The following is a 20,190-nucleotide window of genomic DNA, read 5'->3' on the forward strand; positions in this document are numbered from 1 at the left end:
GGTGTCCCTGGCCACGCTCGTGTCCCCCTTTCCCCATGAGCACCCCTCAGGTGGCTGCTGTGTTGGAAAAAGGGGGGAAAACCCTCTTAAATAGACTTTTGCATTTGCACCCCAAAATCTGCCCGTAGCCCAGGCCAGGCTCTCCTCCAAGCGCTGTGGTCAGGGTCCCTGGCCCTGGCCATGCTGAGGGGACGGCCACCCCGTCCCCTGGGGGCCAGGGACGCGTGTGGGTCTGGGAGAAGAGCAGAAGAGATCCCCAGGGATCCAGGGGAGCGTGAGGGGCCGGCGCAGGGCGGTGCGGCCGCTCCACCCGTCGGGGCGGGCTCGGGCAGGCCAGGTGAGGCGGGCCCGGCTCTGCCTTTCCCTCCTTCCGCAGCCTCCCGGCCGGCCGGCGCTGCGGGTGCCGGCAGCATGGCGGAGTCCCAGGTGCTCCTGCTGGACGAGTCGCATGTCAACGAGAAGGTAACGGAGGCCCAGCCCCGCTTCTACTACAGCGAGGAGCAGCGCCGGGCCCTGGAGGCGCTGGTGACCCGGGGCGAGGCGGCCTACCGGGAGGCGCTGAGGAAGGAGCAGCTCCGTGACTTTCTCTCCAGCCGGGAGCTGCAGGCCCTGCGGGGCAGCTGGCGGGGATACGACGACCCCCGGGAGGGCGGCAAGGTGGCACGGGGTCCCGGCGGTGAGACCCTCTCGCTGGCCTATTGGCCCGAGTGCTCGGACACGGAGGTGCCCCCGCTGGACTTGGGCTGGACCGATAAGACCTTCTACCGGGGCATCAGCCGGGTGGCCCTCTTCACGCACCCCCGCAAGGAGGAGAGCGCGCCCCACCTGAAGGAGGTGGTGCGAGAGATGATCCAGCAGGCGCAGAAGGTAGGGCCCGGCCGCCACACGAAGCGGGCACCCTCGATGGGCCACCCCTGCCCGCCTTCACGCCTGGGCAGAGGGCCTGGCTGGGGGGCCCGTGGGGTGGAAGGGGGAGCAAGAGCTCGCTGTGGCCAGGCTGTGCTCGCTGGCTCCCTCCGAACCGGGAGGAGCGTGTTGGCCCTCCAGTTGGTCAGCGTCCATCAGGCAGGGCTTTCCCTGCAGTTAGTTACCGGTCGTGTTATGGTTTGCCAAAGCTGACGCCCAGGATGCGGTTGAACCCCTGCACCCCCTCTCCCCCCAAATTGGGGTTTTATACCTGTGTTTTGCTTTTTGTGATTCACTGGCTCAGGGGAAGACAGGTTGTGATGCTGTGCCAGCCACCTGTACATGCAGGTATCCCTAGTTAAACACGGGGCAGAGAGTTTGTTTATGGGGTGGTGGTTTTGGGGTTTATTTTTTGTGGTCTCAATAACATCCAGCCTGGACTGCAAGCAGCCGGAGTCCAGACAATATGCAGCTGCTCCTCATATTTATCTTTGGCTGGAAAGGACTGTTAGTGATGACAGGGCACCTCTGGCAAGAAAACAAACCAGCCATGACGCTACAAGAGCTTTGTTGAATAGGTGGGGGGCAATGACGAGTTTTTTCTAGGTCTGGGTGAAGTTTCCAGGGAAGACCACTCAGGAAATGATCTTCTTCAGACCTGACATCCCCTCTGGGAAAGGGCATAACAGCATAAGACACTTCATTCCTGCTCTTAGTTTTACTGCTTTCTGTTTTTTCTGCTTTCTAATTCAGCAGTCATTTCCTCCTCCACCCGCTCCCCCCTCCCAGCACACACGATACACACAACCTTTGCAGACTTGTTAAAACCAAATCTGCTGGGAAACACAGAAAACTTGCCAGAGAGGGATTAATCCAGCGGGTGATCTCCTCAGCTCCCTGCTCACAGAAATACGTGCACACCCCATAATCCTGCTCAGCAACTGGTGTGATCAGTCGTTCAGAAGAGCCAGAAGCTGTAAAATGTTTACGCTCCAATTTAGTGCAACTTGCCATCCTCTTTCCGCTGCTGCAAATGCCTCCACTGACTGTGTAAGGACTGGGAAACTTTGTTCTTTTAGATAGCTGTGCCTGGCACCTAAAAGTAATTAATACCTTTGTAGTTTTTTTTTTTTTAACTGACTGGACGAACTGTGCCCCTCCCAGCTCAAAGGTGGTTTCATGTTTAACAGCCATTTAAGTGTTTAATGGTCCTTTTCGTAGATAACTCTGCCTACTGTGTTCAGCTGAGCTGGCCCTGGCAAAAAAAATCTCCAGGTAGCTGCTTTTCATTCAGCAGATGAGAGTAGGTTCTGGTTGTTTTGGGTTATTTTTGGGGTGAGGGGTCTAAACAGATACGAGTAATATGTGGCACATGGCTGTGGGTGGCTTATCATCAGTGTTTTACAAACATATGCTAATTAAGCTCCCTTGCCGCAATGAGATTGGCAAGTTAATGCTTGCCAATCTGTAAATACCTATGAAGAGCTAGGCACACCTATGGGCCCTGTAGATACGTTGTTATCCATAGAATAGGCAGAGGAATGGGGAAAACCTCTTGCAGGGGTAGACATTCATGCTCTGACTTGCTGTATTTGGGAACGCTCCTAGGTAATATTGATAGATCTCCAGCTGTGGCAGGGGTTTGAGAAGACTGCCATAACCCAATGCACATTTTGCTGGCTTGGAAGTGCCACCTGCAAGGCAGCTCATCTGCTTTTTGTACAGGACTGCAGTTTTCTTGGGTTTAATCCACAGTCTTGTAAAGAAGCCTGAACTCACCCAGGGCCCCAAAGCCTGGAGGGAACCATCCCTTCATATCGCAAGGCCGGTACTAACAACTAATGGTCTGTCCAGGACATGGTGTAATCTCTGCAGTCGTTGGACTCATTGCAAATGGAGATGGAAAGAAAACAAATCACACTTCACACTTCTATCTATTCTTGATCCATTCCCTATGTGGATGTTCTTACTTCAAATGAATATTATTTGGCATCCTTGCTCCTAAATAACTACATCCATACCACAGTGTGTAGAGGGGAGAGGGAGCATAACAGGCCTGAATTAATGCATGAACTCTTCATGCCTTTAATTATAATCTACCTGTGTATAAAGTTGTTCAGGGATAAAGTGGCACAAGTTCACCATATTTTAATTTTCAGGGGTTCTAGCTACATTCCCTGCATCTCGCTGCTTTGGGCTGGGAAGTGAGAACGCAGGCAGGACCTGAAATCCAGTTCTGCTGAGCAGGAGTTATCAAGGGACTTACTACTAGTTTATAATGTAGCTCCACCATAGTTCACCTGTATCAGGAACCTATGTGTTAATGATGAGCATAAACACAATGTCAGCTCTTTTTTTCTAACAAAGAAAAGCTTGTGTAAGCACTGTTGACAGAAGGAGCCTGATGGAGCAGATGTGTTGGTTGTTCTTGGCCGTACAAGCAGAGACTCAGCAAACACAGTAGGGGACATTTACTGTGGCATCACTTTCCCAAAAGCAATTTATTCAAGGGCATTTTTTTAAAGGAAAGAGGTCTCTGGTGAGAATTATTCCCCCTTCTGTAGGGGACTCCTGCAAACTGAGCTGCACCTCTTCCAAACTTCAAGTGAAGAAAATCCTACTGTTCGATCCAGTCTTCAGCTCCATTCACACCTGTATGTGCCATCCCCAGCACGGCTTGGCTCGTCACTGTGACCCCAGTGCCTGGGAAATTAAAATTCAGGCAACTCTATTCCTAGCATACTGTCAGCATGAGAGCTCTGACCTGGCAAGTTGATGTTTCCCAGTAGGACTAGGAAAACAGTAGTTTCCTTCATTCATAGCCTTTCGAATGTTGGGGAGAATAACTCTCTCAGGCAGAAAAGTGAATTGATATTTCTAATGGTGTAAAAGATACAGAAAGGGAGAGAAAGACAAAACATGTAAGATCAGCATTAAAGTTGCCCATAACCTTCTTGGTTTTGTTGTTACTCATCCTATGAATGTTCAGGCTTGTCTGTCACGTCAGTGCAACCTTTTGTTTTTATGTAAAATCTGTGCCTGGAAAGAGGGATTAGTTTTATACCAGAAAAAATGTACATGTGAAGAGAGGGAACAATCATTTTTGCCTCCAAATCTTGGGGAAAAAAAAAAAAGCACACGCACACACTCTCTCTCTCTCTCCCCCTCCCTCCCCAGTCCCTTCCTGACAAATATGAGGTGTATATGTTTGAGTTCCGTAAGACATTCCTCATGAAGCCAGCCCTGACAGCAGGCTTCTCACAGGGAATTGGGGAAAAAGGCAAAAAAAAAAAAAAATTCTTGTTGTCTGCACTACATACCATGGCTGAGGATTCAGGCCCCGATTCCTCTGCACATTCATTCTTCCATTACTCACCTTCTGATTAAATTAGAGCTGTGTTTTTCACTCTTCTTTTTCAATCTATTTTCAGTGGTGTTCTTTGTTTAAGTGGATCTTCATGGAGGCAGTGAAAGTTTCACAACACAGAGGAGAAACTAGGTATTTGGCTTTGGCATTCCTCAGGCTGCTGAAATAAGCCATCTTCCCCTAGAAGAAGGAGAGCTCTCCAAGACATTTATTAAGTTCCTTCCAAAGTGCAGCAGGAGCCAAGCCAGAAAATGACAAGACTATTGGTAGTGCTTGGGCATGTACCTCCCTGTACTTTTGTCTCCCCTGTATCCTCCTCTTCCATATTTTGGTATCAGTGCTCTCCTTTATTTTGCACCAGTGTGATGGGAATCCCTTTCAGTTCCTAGTATTTTATTCAGTTGTCTGTCTACTGTCTTCTTGTTTCCAGATTATTGCAGTGGTCATGGATGTATTTACAGACCGGGACATCTTCCGCGATATTGTTGATGCAGCATATAAACGCTGGATCCCAGTCTATATAATCCTAGATGAGGAGGGTGTGAAGCTCTTCTTGGAAATGTGCAGATGCCTTGACCTCAGTGACTTGCAGATACGGGTAAGATATTCAGTACTCAGCCATTATCTCCTGCAGGTCAGTGGCCATTTTTAGTTGTAATGAATCTTGGAACTCATTTGGACAGGCAAACACATGTCTTCCTCCCTACAAGTCACATCACAGCACTTAGACAGGGGTAGATGGAACACAGAGGGATGAGAGAGTGGCTTGCTAATACAGAAAGAAAGAAAGAAAAGATTTGGATTTTTTGTCTTTCACCTGAGACAGGGATCTATGTAGTTTCTTGGCTCTTGTGACCTTAATATTCCTGTTTGGGAAGAAAATTGTCTGAGGAAATTCCTGTGGGTCTCCTATGCAAGGATTCAAACTGGAGTCCAGAGTATCTCTTGGAGTTGTTGTCTGCAGGGATCCCAGTTCTAGGACACATATAGTCTGTGAAATCAGTACTCTCCTATCCAGCAGTGATCACCTGGGAGTGAACGAGCTTGTAGTCCTCCTTTGTCTGAGAACATATGGATTGAGGAGCATAGCTGCTCCCCAGTTCCATATCAGAATATGCCTTCATATAGTGCATGCAGCACAGTAGTCAGCTCAGCTTGGCTGGCAGAAGCAGCCTTAGTAGGATCTCATTCCATTACATACAGACTGAAATCCTTCGTGTGTTTACAGTTAGTATTGTATTCCTTGCTTTTTTCATGGTTTTTAATCACTGTCACTACTACAGACTTGTTCTGAATAGAGAAAAAGTTGCTAGGTTGGAAACAACCTATGGGATGCCAGACTCGCCCCTTTTGTGATCCAACTGTTCTTCTGAGCAGCGGGGATAAAAAAAGTGCCTTTTTGCCTGGAGGAAGGGCAGAGCTTCCATAAACACTCGATTAATGGTTTAAGAAAAAACAAAACCCACACAACCAAAACTAAAAAAGCTCTGATAGTTATAGAGGCTCATATTAACCATTTTAGGAGAACCTTCTTAAATCTGGATGAAGATGACTTGCATATATCTGAACAATGCTCCCGTGAACTGTCACTCTGCTCTGACTTTCTGGACTTCATCAAAAAAGACATCCAGCTGAGCAGCTTTCTCATCTTTCTCCAAAACAGAGATGGAAGTATCTTTCCTCTGGTGTCTTTGAAAGCAAGACACAGACATCATCATAATAGACCTGTTTCAAGCTTCAGGGGTATTCTGTGGCCTAGGCTCGAGTCTCTTTGGTACAAAAGTGTGAAATCACAGCAGTAGTTCCATTTGTTCCGGTGCCTGTTTCCCAGTACTTTTCTCACCGTGTCATCATGTGCAGGAATGATGCCTTCAGTACTGCGTATTTTAACTCCTGGGTAGAGTGAATGAAAAGATGCCCTGGCATTTTAGAAAAAGTTGCAATGCTATTAGAGGTGTGAGTTCCTTTTTGTCTGCCTTCTCTGTCTTTAAACAGTAAGCAGTCCCCTTCTGCTCTTCCTCTTACCTCTTTCTCCGTAGGTATCTACACAGACTTTGCACTCCAAAACCAATCATCACAGTGACGTGCTACAGCAGTGACTAGGTCCTGCAGCATAAACACTAGTTGCGTTACCCTTTCCAAAGAAGCAGAGTTTGAACTGATGCCATCAAAAGCAGAGAAAACTCTTCTGTGCCCTTTCTGCGCTTCCCTTCTCTCACAGCAGCCCTCGCTATGTTTTTCATTAGACTCCTTCAGCAAAAAAAAGTCCAAATACAAGCTGAGCTGAAGGAGGTCCACTGAGAAGAACTTTTTAACATCCTTTGACCTAGCTGTTCACTCTTCTGCAGAGCTCCAGCCCACAGAGTGCTGTCCTTCATTTTTTCCCCCTCTTTTTCCCAGCTATCTCATGCTGTATCTTAAATTCCCCTTGAGGTGGTTGTATTCCTTTTCCAGTATGGCTAAGGCTTTAGTTAATCTTGTTAAGGGCAATGCAGTTTGTTCCTGTCTATGGTACTATGGAAGGACTGGGAAGAGTCTTCCTGTAAGGGGAAGCAGGTCATTTACCTCTCAAGGAAGATGGCCTCTTAGTATCCTGCCCAAGACTGCCTTGGATGTATCTATGGTGCTGCTTGGGTCAGAATGGCAGAAATCATCATATAGTGATTCTCCTAACACCAGGCTTTAGGTACCCAAGGAATCTCAAGCAAGGTTAAGGCTTCCCCTTGAGGAGTCCCCCCACCCCCACCTCATTGATGTAATGTGTCAAGGGTTGTTTTGAAAAGCAAGAAAGCAATCTGGGCCTCCGGGCTTGTTCAGGCAGAATCATTTTGTCCCACATTGCTTGATCACAGAGGATGTTGGAATTGCTGAGTGGCGTGGTTTAACCCAGAAGGCAGCTGAAACAACCACACGGCCGTTTGCTCGCACACACCCTGCCTCTGTGGGATGGGGGAGAGAATTGAAAAGAAAAAAGGTAAAACTCATGGGTTGAGATAAAGACAGTTTAATAGGACAGAAAAGGAAGAGAATGATAATAATAATAATGATAAAATAATATACAAAACAAGTGATGCACAGCACAGTTGCTCACCACCCAGAACTCATGCTCAGCTAGTTCGGGAGCTGCGTGCCTCCTGGCCAACTCTCCCAGTTATTTACTGAGCGTGATGTCATATGGTACGGAATATCCCTTTGGCCAGTCTGGGTCAGCTGTCCTGGCTGTGCCCCCTCCCAGCTTCTTGGGTGCCCCCCCGCCTTCTCGCTGGCAGGGCAGTATGAGAAGCTGAAAAGTCCTTGACTGCTTGGCAACAACTAAAACATCAGTGTGTTATCAACATTATTCTCATCCTAAATCCAAAACACAGGGCTATACCAGCTGCTAGGAAGAAAATTTAACTCTCTCCCAGCCAAAACCGGGACACTGAGGAAGAACAAGAAACTCTAGTGTAGTTAACTTTATCATTCACCCATTTCTTCTTTAAGACATGTCTTTCTCCTGACTTCTGCTTTGATGTCTGAGTTTTTTCTACAAAGTTTCAGCAACAGGGAACACATTCTCTCCTTACACTGTCTTTTTGTGTAACCCTTTTGCTTTCTTCTAAAAGTGGGCCATAGTTTGTCAACAAAGGAATTGCATATTTTTCCTTCTTCCCACCTTTCCTTTGGAATGCTTGTGCAAGATTTACAGGATGGCTTTTCCTCAGAAAGCTGCAGCAATGTGGGATGTAACTTAAGGTTTAGAGGCACATTCTGATCCCAGGGAAAGAGAGATGACACACTACCATGGGCTGTCATTGCTGCAGGGTCAGGATGCTTATTCTGTCTTTCATCATCACCAGATGCTCAGATTGCTCTGTGATTCCTGCCCTTTTGTTTCCATCACCTTGTTCATCCAATGCAGAGTGAATACTTCAACGGTCCTAATACAGCGAGATTTACTGTTAACACTGGTTTTTGCCCTTTGTCTACATACAGTGCTGGGCATTTTTGCAAAATTCCTGGCTGTTGTATTGTTTTGAGATGGCAAGGTATCATGATCTGCTGACAGTCTCGGAGGAGGGAAACTGCTGTAGGAAGACAAGACAGTACCTCATTCTGCAAAGACAGAAAGTTCTTTACTGACTCCAAGCATGAAATTAGAAAACCTCAATTTTTGTCTGAAGGCCAGAGATCACTAGAAATGCATTTAAATTCAATCATCAACACATTCATCCTGGGATGTTAGTAAGAGCGTGTCTTGTGTGCATGAGTCATATGGCTTCCTGAGTCGACATGACATGGTTTGCCAGACTTCTGTTATGTTTGACACAAGAGTGTTCTTCGGATATCACGATGAATCAAAGTTCTCATAGATAGAAAATTCATAGCCTTGCAAAAAGTTCTCTTTTTGTTGACCTGAGGGTGAGTGTTCTCACCAGTTTTTAGGTGCGTTCTCTTTCTCCCCGTGCTTCTGCTAACCAAGACCCCAGTAACAGACACTCCTGCTCAAAGACAGGGAGTTCACCTAGAGCTCCAAGCAAGCCCAGGGAATGAGTTACCTGCAGAAAGTTCACCTTCATGTTAATTTTTACATTAATTTTCCCTAACATGTAAGGAGTTCCTCCCCTCACTCCAGGAATTCTTAAAAGTTTCTGCCTAAGAAATTTTTGGAATTTCATTTCAGTATTTCATATCTTTCCTCATCAATTCCTAACTCAAGTGAGAGGGAAGCTGAATGTAATGTGATGCAGTGCTGCTGTTTTTTTAATTATCTGTTAGAGAATTCTTCTGGGCTGCTTGTGACCTTTTGAAAATGGGGGCTTACAAGGCTCTCTTTGTGCAGAGACCCAAATAAATAATACCTCGTACTGACCTTGGCAGGCCAGGTCCAGCTAGCTGCATTCCATCCTATTCTACTTGATTACCTGCAAGTTTTACTCTTTTGTCAACAAGCATGCCTTTTCCAAAACTGTTCAGGGCAAACACATAGGATATGTCCACAGTATTTCCCAGCATTTCTTGGTGGCTGCTTCCAGATTGTAGCTGCTTTTGTGTCCCTGTGTAATATGAGCACCAACCACCCATCTCTCTGACCTGGAGGTCTGATCACCAGAAATTAGAATCTTGCAGACCATGAATAAGAAAAATTCCTTTACTATTGTTACAGTGGTCCTGTCCCCATGAACCTCCTATCTCTCTTCCTCTCTCCCCATTCCGTGGTACTTCCATCTAGGATTTTAGAGTGGGAAATAACAGGCATCTGAGGCCTCCCCTCAGCTCTGTGCTCAGGTGAAGCATAGTACAAGAAAACAAAGGACAGGAGCTACCCCAACAGATTCTATTGACTGAAGGGATCTGATTTTTCCAGGGACAGCAGAAAGGGGCTCTCCACATTTTGAGAAACACAGTCAATATAAGGGACTGTTGAGTCACTGTCATGTGTCAGCTACTGCTTTTGTCCGTTGCCTGTTCTTAATCTGTTTTACATCTGTTAGTTTACAGATGTCATTCATGCTGTCTATCCCAACTTGAAATAAAGATATCCCTGCTTGCTTTGCAACATTTATATCAACGGTTGTTCTAAGAGGGAAGGTACACACAGGATTCCCTGGTGGAAGTACTTACAACGCTTCCCTTTAGGGTCTGTCTCGTGTATCCCCCCTGCTCAACCCCAGCTTGTGAGCACTACTGCCCAGGTCTGTCAAGTGACAACTTAGTATCAGTCACAACACAACCTATTACTGACTTTCTAAACTGGGTCTAATTTAACTTCCTGTGGATTCAGGGTAAGGTTTAAAACTGCGTCACAATAAAGCAAGAAAAACTGATTTCTTCACTGTTTGTATTAGGATGCTCTGTCAGGCTTGAGTGTTACCAGTCCGTATTAAGTTGCTGCCAGGGAGATGTTAGTCACTGCTTGTGATGAGGAGTGGTGTGAGCCTGTGTAAAGGAAATGTGGAAATTTAATGCAGACTGCAGCTTCCATAAGCCAGGATATGACAAACCTTAGGCAGGCTTCTCTAAGGATACAGATCTGGAGGGGTCGTTTTTATCCAGCTAACTAACTGGTCCTCTTCTCAAAATATTTGTTATTACTGTAACACTAGTGCCCAAAAGAATGGCTACAATCTCACCTCATTTATATTTGTCTTTCCTCTTTTTTTGTTGTATAGTCTTCAGTACATGAACTCAGGCTTGTTCCTCCTCTGTACAGCTTGATATATCAGTCTACAAATGCTCCAAGATCCTTCAAGGCAGAAAACATTATACAAATAACCTGTTAAGTGACTCGATGTTTATATGACTTTGTGCTTGTTTTCTGCATTTCAAGATGTATTTATGCACTCCTGTGCCTACTTTGTTCAAGGAGGTTTATGTGTTCAGCTGTTTGGTTCTGTCCCCTCTGTGCCTTTCTAAGCGTTATGTGTAGCTCAGTTACTGCAGAAATTCAAATGTGCTTTCTTTCCACCAAAAGAAGGTGATACCACATACAAACACAATAAAATCCACACTTGTTACATGCTAAAAAACTTTCTGCTCACAGAGGCTGATATTTCTTGATTCACAAAGGTACGTGACGTGTCAGAGCTGTTGACTGATTTGAAGAACAGAGGTCCTTCTTGACACTTGCAGTCAATATTCCATGATTTGGCAAATCCCACATCCAGCTTTACTCAGCAGGGAAAAAAAATATTTCAGGTGATCAGCCAGCCAACTACAAATGTTATTCTAAATACTGGAAAGGGCACCCTTTCTCCTGAGCTCTACCCAACCTGCATTCAGCATCCCACACATGTGACTCACTGCTAGGCCTCGGGCAAGTCACTTCATCTTTTTCTCTCTCAGGCTCCTCGTCTTTAAAACAGGGTAATAATACTTTCAGCATTGTTGGGAGCATTAATTAGCTAATGCCCACACAGGACTCCAGATCAAGCAATAAATGAATGCAAAATAGTAGTATCATCAGTTACTGTTAGTCAGAATTTGTACTGCCACTGCTGTATTTTAGTGGGGAAAATAGGAGCAGATTCAAAAGGTAAGAGTTATAGTCAGAAAACTTTTTTTTTTTAAAATAAATCTGCATTCTTATAATCACTCGTTCCTGCATGCAGATTTTTATAGCCTATCAATATTTAAGCTGTCAGTGAGGTTTATAATAATAGGACTTAGCTCTTTGTGGGATCTGAGGCTGTGCTAGCATTAGCCAAATCCTCATGATTCTGCTGCTCTGCAGATGGGGGAAGAATGAGGCAAAGGTGAATTGACTTTCCCAGAACATCACAGGGAGTGGTTTCAGGACTGTGATTACCCTTGGGACTATCTGACTCCCAACCCTGCATTTATTACTCCAGACCTTTTAGCTTTTCATTGTTAAAAGAATTCTTACAGAAACAGATGGTGGAATGAAGAAAATGGTCTAAATTTGTGTGTCAGAGCAACAAGATAATTTGCTCTAAACTTATACTGACAATCAGTGGTTTTGGGGGAGGGGGTGTTTCATGTTAGACAGTTTGGCAATTCAGCCTCATGCAGCCAGGACCCATGAGCAGAATAACACTGAGTCCAGTGTGCAAATATAGTCCCTGGAAGTGTTCAAGGCCAGGTTGGATGGGGCTTTGGGCAACCTGGTCTAGTGGAGGGTGTCCCTGCCCATGGCAAGGGGGTTGGAACTAGATGATCTTTAAGGTTTCTTCCAACCCAAACCATTCTGTGATTCTTATAGTAAGGGCAGTCACACATCTGTTGTTGAAAATCATGTAACCTTAAATCTGTGTTTTCTCTGTGTCTGGTAGTGCTTTGGTTCATTACTTGTAGGTTTGCTGGCCAAAGAGTGTGAGACAGGAAGTTTGGTGAGCGGTATTATCTTTTTCTAACTACTTCCATTCATTTAATGAAAAGTTTTTCCGTCATCTTCTTCAGAAATAATTCTTTGCTGATATATTCAGGACATCAGTAGAGACACTTATCCTACTCTTTTTGTTCAAAAAAAGTTCTGTCTTTTTCCACTCTCCATTGAACAGTCAGAAATCTGGGTGGACACTGTAACTATTTGTGGTCCTTAGCAAAATTATAAAGGTCAGAGTTCTCTTTTTGTTGTAATAGACAGGAAACATCTATCTTTTGAGCCATAGAATTGTTTCCTCCTCTCTTCTGTAATAATTAAATTGTCCAGTCTTCTAATTTGCCCAGTTTTGTCCAGCCATGTGTTGTTGGGAATCGGAACACAAGCACAAAAAGAACCTAATATAGACCTGTCTCATACATTACCCTCCAAGTAACTGTGCCCTTTGCACTGCACAGGTATTGCAAAGTTCCTTGGTTTTGTGGTCCTGCTAACATAGTTTGGAGAAGAGCTCACGAGTGCTGTGGAACAGGGATCAGGATTCAGAGAATACAGACGTGACTCGGAGCTTCCTCTGATTCATTCCCCTGAACTGGGCTGGGCCTTCTGAGCTACAGCACAGAACTGGAGATGGAGGATTATTTGATTTTGAAAGCATTGTCTTGCCAGTGGGCTGAGATGAATAGCTGAAGACAGCAGGCAGGGTTACAAAGATGCTGACCCATTGGACGGGGCCATAAACTGATGGAGGGGAGCGACTTGCATAGCTAGGGGATGACAAGAGGTCTTACGGCACTATGCTTTCCTTTGTGCAGCCCTTCTGATTTCTGGTGGCTGATACAAAATGAACTGTAGTCCCAGAAGTAGTGAGATAATGTGAGTGACATGTTAAGACTTGGAGCTGGCAATTATCTAATTCTCTGCCCTATTTATTGTGACATTTTGTCTTTCCACCTCCCTCTTAGAATATCCGCATACGTTCTGTGACAGGAGTTGGGTTCTACATGCCAGCAGGGAAGATCAGAGGCACACTGGCATCCCGATTCCTGATGGTGGATGGTGAAAAGGTGGCCACGGGATCATACAGGTGGGTCGCTTTTGCTTAAGGCAAAGCTACATTCTTTGTGTAAAGAATGGCTTGTGGCTTTGCTCGAGAGACTTCTTCCCATGTCATTCCCTTTCTTATCCCACTCCCTGTAATCTCTGTGGCATCTGTAGAAATTGGGGTGGGACGACAGAGAAGGTGGCATAGAGCACAGCTGATCCTGGGAGAATGGAACATGCCCATGCTAGCAGACCATTTCAGTGGGCTAGAGATAGTTCCACACTGCATCAGGTGGTGGTCTGCAAGGACTCCCTATCAGCCATTGTGCTCTGTTTTCTTCAGTGAGGTTTTTAGTCTGGAGACTCCTCCTCTTGGTGCAATGTTGCTTTTTTGAAAGGGTAAACTATCCTTCAGAGCTTTACAGCCTTTCTTCCAGATCTGGTCTGCATGCCTAATGAAGAGCAATAATAAAGAGCTTCACGTATCTATCCTGGCCCATCTTGGCAAGGACATAGGGGCAAATGGCATAATGCTACTGATTCCCATGTAGTGTCTTAGATATTGTTAGGTGGGCTGGGTCAAGTATGCACTCAAAAATCTAATGTCAGTTCTGTTTCCTACTCTTAGCTTCACATGGAGTTCATCCCACATTGACAGAAACATCCTGCTAGTCTTGACAGGACAGCACGTGGAGATGTTTGACGTTGAGTTTCGTGAGCTCTATGCCATCTCAGAGGAAGTTAATTTCTACAAGGAACTGGGTATTGCTAACCCATTCCTTCTTGGAATTGGGAAGCCAGGCCTTCATTCTTCCACCGTGGCTCGGAAGTTCATTAACCCCAAGTATGGTTTAGTGGCGGGGGCAACCCGTGGTGATATGATGCTCTGGGCTTCACGACACAGGCAGGATAATCAGGGAAACATGGAAAAGGAGGAAACAAGTGAGTCAAAGAAACGGTTAAATCAGTTTCTGAATGACTTAATCACATTGGAGCAAGAGTTCCCAGAAATCGATCCACCTCTGGAGAACGTGAACAAGCTGAATCGGAGCCCTCAGAAACTGTTCTCCCGGCTCCACATGGACCTGAAAAATAAATCCAAATCCAGAGAGTCTATTCGAGATGTGAAGAAAGAAGATGCACAAGTCAATTCAAAGCAAGGAAAACGGTTTGCCAGTGGGCTTTTCAGTCGCAAGGCCAAACGGTCTCCAGGCTCAAGCATTGAGGCCAATTCTTTTGCCAGTGAAGGACATTCAGGAGAAGACCTTGGGAACATGAAACTGGAATATGAGCGGCTCAGCATTGGCCATGCCAGTGTTCGGAGCACTGGAGGCATCTCAGGTAAAACCTCAGCATATTCTGCTTTGGTGTCCCTTGTTCCAAGTTCAGGTGATTGGTGCAAACATATTCAGTATAGGCACTTGTGAGTAGATCTTGTTATTTCCTCTACATTAAAATGAGTGGGATCAAAGAAGAGCAGAAGGTGTATCAAATGATAGAGGCAATTTAAGTTGAAGGCAATTTAATGGCAGTCGTATTGGTACTTCTCATGCAAATGTTTTCTCATACTTCTCAGCAAGCAGGTATGGGACAAAGGGAGAGAAAGGTTGAACATCTCCTTGTGTAAAACAGGTTGTGTGTACAGTTCATGAAGTGCACTGCCCTAATAAACAGCAGCAGTATGCTCAGTGTTGTAGTGGTTAGCAGGGTGCAGACAGATTTCCAGTGTGACTCCTTCTTTCCTCATTTGGCTTTAGTCAGGTGTGTTTTCCGTGACAAGTTACCAGTGGAGAAGAGAGGAAAATGTGTTCGTGTTGAGGTGAGGGGGCAAGGAGTGGAGGAGAGGCTGGAAGTCTTTTTAATTTGCTCTGTTATCACCTTCTGAAATGGGGGAGAAGGTCATGAAAATAGAAGCTATGGAAAAGTACTAGATCTCAACCTTTCTTTCTTTGCTAACACAATTGATATTTTCACTCAGTCCTTCCAAGTTTTCATCCAGTTGAAGGCAGAAATGATAAAGATTTCTCCCAATTTATGAGTTCATAGCTAACTTCCCAACATTTTAGATGTTTTGATTGAAGATCGAAGTAAATCTATGGACTACAGCCTGGTTGTCTTCCTCTCTGTGAGCTGTGCTGGGTGTCAATACATCCTGTACCAGCAGGAAAATAAACTAGTTCTGGGGAGAAAGTCTCTCCTTGACTTGTCCAGCCATACTTGTCCATTCTGTGCTCTGATGAATGCGAAATGCAGGTGCAGAGAGACTTAATTCCCTTGAAACTGCCATGATAGGAAATGGAAAGACATTCTCCTGAGACCAAAAAGAAAAGCACAGTATTGGAAAGGTCAACAATAGCGATTGATTAGGTTCTTGGAAATATATCTGGCTGAATGAAGGAGAGACTCAAAAAAGCCAAATGAACATGAGAGAAGGCATGGATGGTTTATTTAAGACTATAGTAGACCCATTTTAGGATGTGTGTTTGGCATTTGGGGAGGCAGAAGTAAACCCTGGTCTAAAGAGGTTCTCTCTCCAAGTCACTTTATGTCTTGAGCACAGACAGTATGTGCTGCTGGGCCCCATTCCTCAGAGACAGGAACAACAAAATCTGTGAAGATCTATAGGGAGATGTATGGGCATATCCTCTCAGACGAATGGACCTGAGGGCTTGCACTACCCTCTAGTGACACAAGTAGAGAATTGTGTAATCTCTGATTTGTCAGCACTTCACAATATCAGAGATTCCCTACATTCTCACTGTCAGCTGTTTTAAAGCAGACAGCCCATCATTCCCACAATGTCATGATGAAATTAGGCCCAGATTAAGGCACAAAAGAGATTGATGCCTCTAGCTGATGAGTGGGGCACTGCGCCCTTCTGGGGCATTGCACAGTCAGGGCAGCAGGGATGTCCCTCTTCCTTTTAACACAGTGGATCTGTGCCAGACAGTCTGATGCTTGGTCTGGACCTTTTCCACAAAGACACTATCATGCTATTATGTTCAGGTTTTATTTATTGCCACTGCTACTTCCTGAGGGCTGGCACCTTTTTCAGTAGAGGAGAAGGAAGAACTGAGAACAGGTGCAGGGAAGGCACAGAGGTCCAGCACACCAGCCTTCCCGCTGTGCTCTTCCTGACCTGATAAGTCTTTCCAAGGAGTCCATGCAGGTATTTTTTGTGTGTTTGTTTTACGCAAATTGAGAATGCCTGTTCTTGGTGGCAACGGGAGACTCCCATGGTTTTTGAGGTATGGTGTGAATAGACTTAGGTCATCTGGTGTTGTAAAAGGCTGGAGGATGATCACTGCTTGTGTGTTCCTTTTGAATTGAATCACTGTTCTTGAGAGAAAGCTTCTCTAGTGCTCCCAAAGTGGCATGTGAACAGAGATGATAAAGGGCACATTAGAAAGATGGAGAGTCATGAGAAAGAGGAAAAAAATGAGTTACCACAGAGGATCCTGCAGCTACTCAATCAGTAGCATGTGCTTCATTAGGATTTAATAAAAAATTATTGAACATGGACATGGAATAGCGTTCCAGCTTCAAGATAAAAATAGGAGGCACTTTGTTCTTGGGTAACTGTAGGACTGACTTAGTTTTAAAAGTTTAAGTGGTCTTTGAGCAGGCCTCATAAAAAACTGATGCTGTGATACTGTGGGTGACAGAAGGGAGGTAAGAAGTGGAAATGAAGGAGGGAGAAGGTGCTTGGTATGCAGTCAGATTAGGATGCAATTATTCAGAGCTTCACAGTTTGAAATAGCTGCCCTTACCTTTTGTAAAGATTAAACAGCACACTTAAGCCCTGTGGGCCTGCCTGTGCACACAGCCTCCAAAGTCACTATTAATTCTGTAGTACCACAGAGACACATCCCACCTTGCAAATGCATAGAGAGACCAGATCTACACCCTGAGTAGCTCGCAGAGTAATTGAAAGACATTATTCAAGCAGGCTAAAGGTCAGGTTCAGTCTTGTAAGAGCAAATGGTGATGAAGAGAATCCGAACTGGGAAGGGAGGTGATGAAAGTGCATTCTGCGACAGTCTGAAAATCTGACTGGGTGTTTGTGTGCTAGGAAACGTTACCTACAAGTCAGAATTGGGAGTCTGGAAAATACCAGGGCTGCAGACAGTAATGTCCCAAACTAAGTGTCCAAATTAACATCCTGAGGCGTTGTCCTAGCACACTGCACGGAGACCATGCTTTGTCTTACAAGGCTTTCTTAAACCGCATAATCAAATTGAAACAACCCTTGAATTTCACTGTTGCCTGCTTAGGAACACAACAGCAGCAGCTCTGAACCTGACCAGAATCTTGTTCCTTTTAAGCTGCTGCTGGGCAGACTGTGATCAGCAAAGACACTGATGTCTGTGTGCAGTTTCTGGGAAATACTGCAAGGGTTTGAAAGCTATTTGCCTTTGAAAGGCGCTTGGCTTTTTGTTTTGTTTTCTCCCTTGCAAGAAGCAAAGTGGGCTCATTCAGGAGGGTCTGCCGTCCTGAGTTTCTCCATATATTGGCCTTTGCTCCTCATGAGTGTTGGTTGCAGAGCACATATACTTAATAGCAGGATTTCATGTTTCATTTTTGGGTATTTCTTGCAACAAGAAATGATATTTACACTGGACACTGCAATACTGCAGAAATAGCTGCTTAGTTGTCACCGGTATTTTTTAGCCAAAGTGGGATCATGAACAGGTGGTAACTGGAATTTTCAGGCTCTTTTCTGAAGAGAAAGAGGGGAACGTTCTTGGGTACATTTAAGGAGGGTGTTTGCTCTAACTGTAGCAGGATCTGTAGAAAAAAGTCAGATGACAAGAGTAGAAAGTGAGAAGAATAAAGGAGTTGGGAGTTGAGATTAAGCAGAGGAGAACAGACACTTTTGAAAATATACATGAGGGCTGTGAATGTGGTACAGACAGGGAGGGGAACAGGGGTGGTGAGGAATGGGTCAAAGGGGGGACAGGAGGTAGAATGAAATGCCATGGGGAGACGTGGGGAGGAGGCAGTAGCATACAGAGCAGCCACAAAAGTGAGGGGAGGTTTCAGTGCAGCCTCCCATGTGGATAGCAAGAAGTTGCAGTGTGGAAGAAGGTGGAGAGAAGGAGGAGGAGAGGAGAGAGATCTTCTCTTCCCCATCACCTACAGGTGAGGAAAACACTATACAAAAAAGATATGGGCAGGCTGGAGAGTGTCCAGAGGAGGGCCACTAGGATGATCATAGGACTGGGAAGCCTGCCATATGATGAAAGGTTGAGAGAATCGGGTTTGATCAGCCTTGAGAAAAGAACACTTAGGGGAGACATCATCACCATGTTCCAGTACTTAAATGGTGGCTACAAAGAAGATTGAGACTCCTTTTTTTACAGGGAGTCACATGGAAAAGACAAGGGGCAATGGGTGCAAATTACTCCTGGAGAGATTCCGATTGGACATGAGGAAACTTTTTCACAATGAGAACAATCAGCCATTGGAATAATCTCCCCAGGGAAATGGGGGATTCCCCAACATTGGACACTTTTAAGATTCAGCATCCAAACTAACAGCTAGCTGTAATGAAGGAGATCAGACAGCAGTGCAAGCATGGCAAAGTACAGATACTGGGGAGCAGAAGGAATCCATACAGTGAGCAATGAAAAAAAAAACTAAGATGATAAAAAATTGAGGCAGCATACTATGCTACTTAAGTGGGAGACCCTGAGGCCTTAGGATTTCTCTTGCAAAGGAAATGGTGGAAATACCAGCACTTGAGATGTTTAAAACTGGACATGAAAAAACGTCTCCTGAGAATGTGTGTGGGGATCAGATGGATGAGATGACCTTAATTTTTTTTTTTTTTCCATCCCTCACTCTTTGGAAAACCTCCCACCCAAGTCATAGCCAGACTGTTTTTCAGTGCCAGCTGGGACCTAAGAATACCACTGAAGCTGGCCTGGGTACGGGCCAAAGCCTGGAAATACTCCTCCAGTGGTTTCCTCCAGAGTGAGGAAAACTCTGAATGTGCTCTTATTTTAGTGACTCTTCATTTCACAATAGTAGGAAATAAAATCATGAGGGAGTGCAGAGTAATGTAGGTCTAATACAAGGTGTATAGTAAATAATAATAGAGGATTGAAGTGTGAGTCCAAACTTTATACAGGTCTTACTTTCTTAACATTAAAATTACTTTTAACTTCTTTTCATTCCAGGTAACCTGGGTCCAAACTCCGCTACAAGTGATAAAAACAAACAATCTACCTGTGTGTTATCTTGATTGTGAAGGATTGCCTGGAGAACTGAAGACTGAACAAGCTGGAACAGTAACTTCTTGATTGATTTTGAACCTACAGCCAAGTCCTCATGCCGTGGTTTGTCAGGCCACTGCATGGTCCTGGATGCACCTGGCACCCCCAGTTAAAGCAAATTTACTGGGTGAAGTGTAGACTGTGGATGGTCGGTCCCTTAAATGAGGGTTAGTGATGAATGTATTAGTCCATATGTCGGTGTGCACACTTATTTTATATATAAAAACAACTGTGATGACTGGTCTCAGAGCTTGCTCTGTGTCCAGATAAATGCAGGAGATTTTTCTGACTTACTTGTGCTGCTACTTCAGTCTGTCTACCTACAGACTCAGAATCACTGTGTTGCATTGTTTACTGCACTGCAGAAATGTATTGGTCTGACCAGCTGGAAGGCTAAATCCAATTGAAGTGGCAAATTCTGGGTGAAATAAGGAAGTTTACAGACAGCGTAGCAATCCTTTGTCCACAAGGAGTCTTCCTGTTGTCATTTATCCATGCAGAAATGAGTGGTCCGAGAGAAGGGTTTAGCTAGCAGAGGCCAACAGATTAGTATCTTAACAGTTTCATGTCATAAATATAGCAGTCGAACAAAGTGATTTTGCAAGAATATAATAAAGAGAAAAAATGGAATATGGGGGGATGTTTAACCTGCAGTTGAGACTAGGTCAGGAGAAATACCTAATAAGGGGGACTGGGCAGGATCTGGGAGCAATAATGCAGCCTTCAGTGGCTGTTACAAAATCCTGTTTGTTGCTAATTCAGCAATACTTTAC

At 44.9% G+C, this 20,190-nt stretch overlaps 1 protein-coding gene across 1 annotated transcript; it reads left to right on the forward strand.

Moving 5' to 3' along the window:
- Positions 1-396: 396 nt before the first annotated feature.
- LOC129200280 (protein FAM83F-like) lies at positions 397-19,826 on the forward strand. The gene is made up of 5 exons (XM_054811600.1): positions 397-867; positions 4,704-4,871; positions 13,061-13,182; positions 13,768-14,480; positions 19,322-19,826. The coding sequence occupies exons 1-5, from the start codon at positions 412-414 to the stop codon at positions 19,384-19,386; spliced, it is 1,524 nt and encodes a 507-aa protein (XP_054667575.1). The 5' UTR covers positions 397-411; the 3' UTR covers positions 19,387-19,826.
- The last annotated feature ends 364 nt before the right edge of the window (positions 19,827-20,190 follow it).

This window comes from Grus americana, unplaced genomic scaffold (genome assembly GCF_028858705.1).
Source record: "Grus americana isolate bGruAme1 unplaced genomic scaffold, bGruAme1.mat H_29, whole genome shotgun sequence".
Taxonomy (NCBI): Eukaryota; Metazoa; Chordata; class Aves; order Gruiformes; family Gruidae; genus Grus; species Grus americana.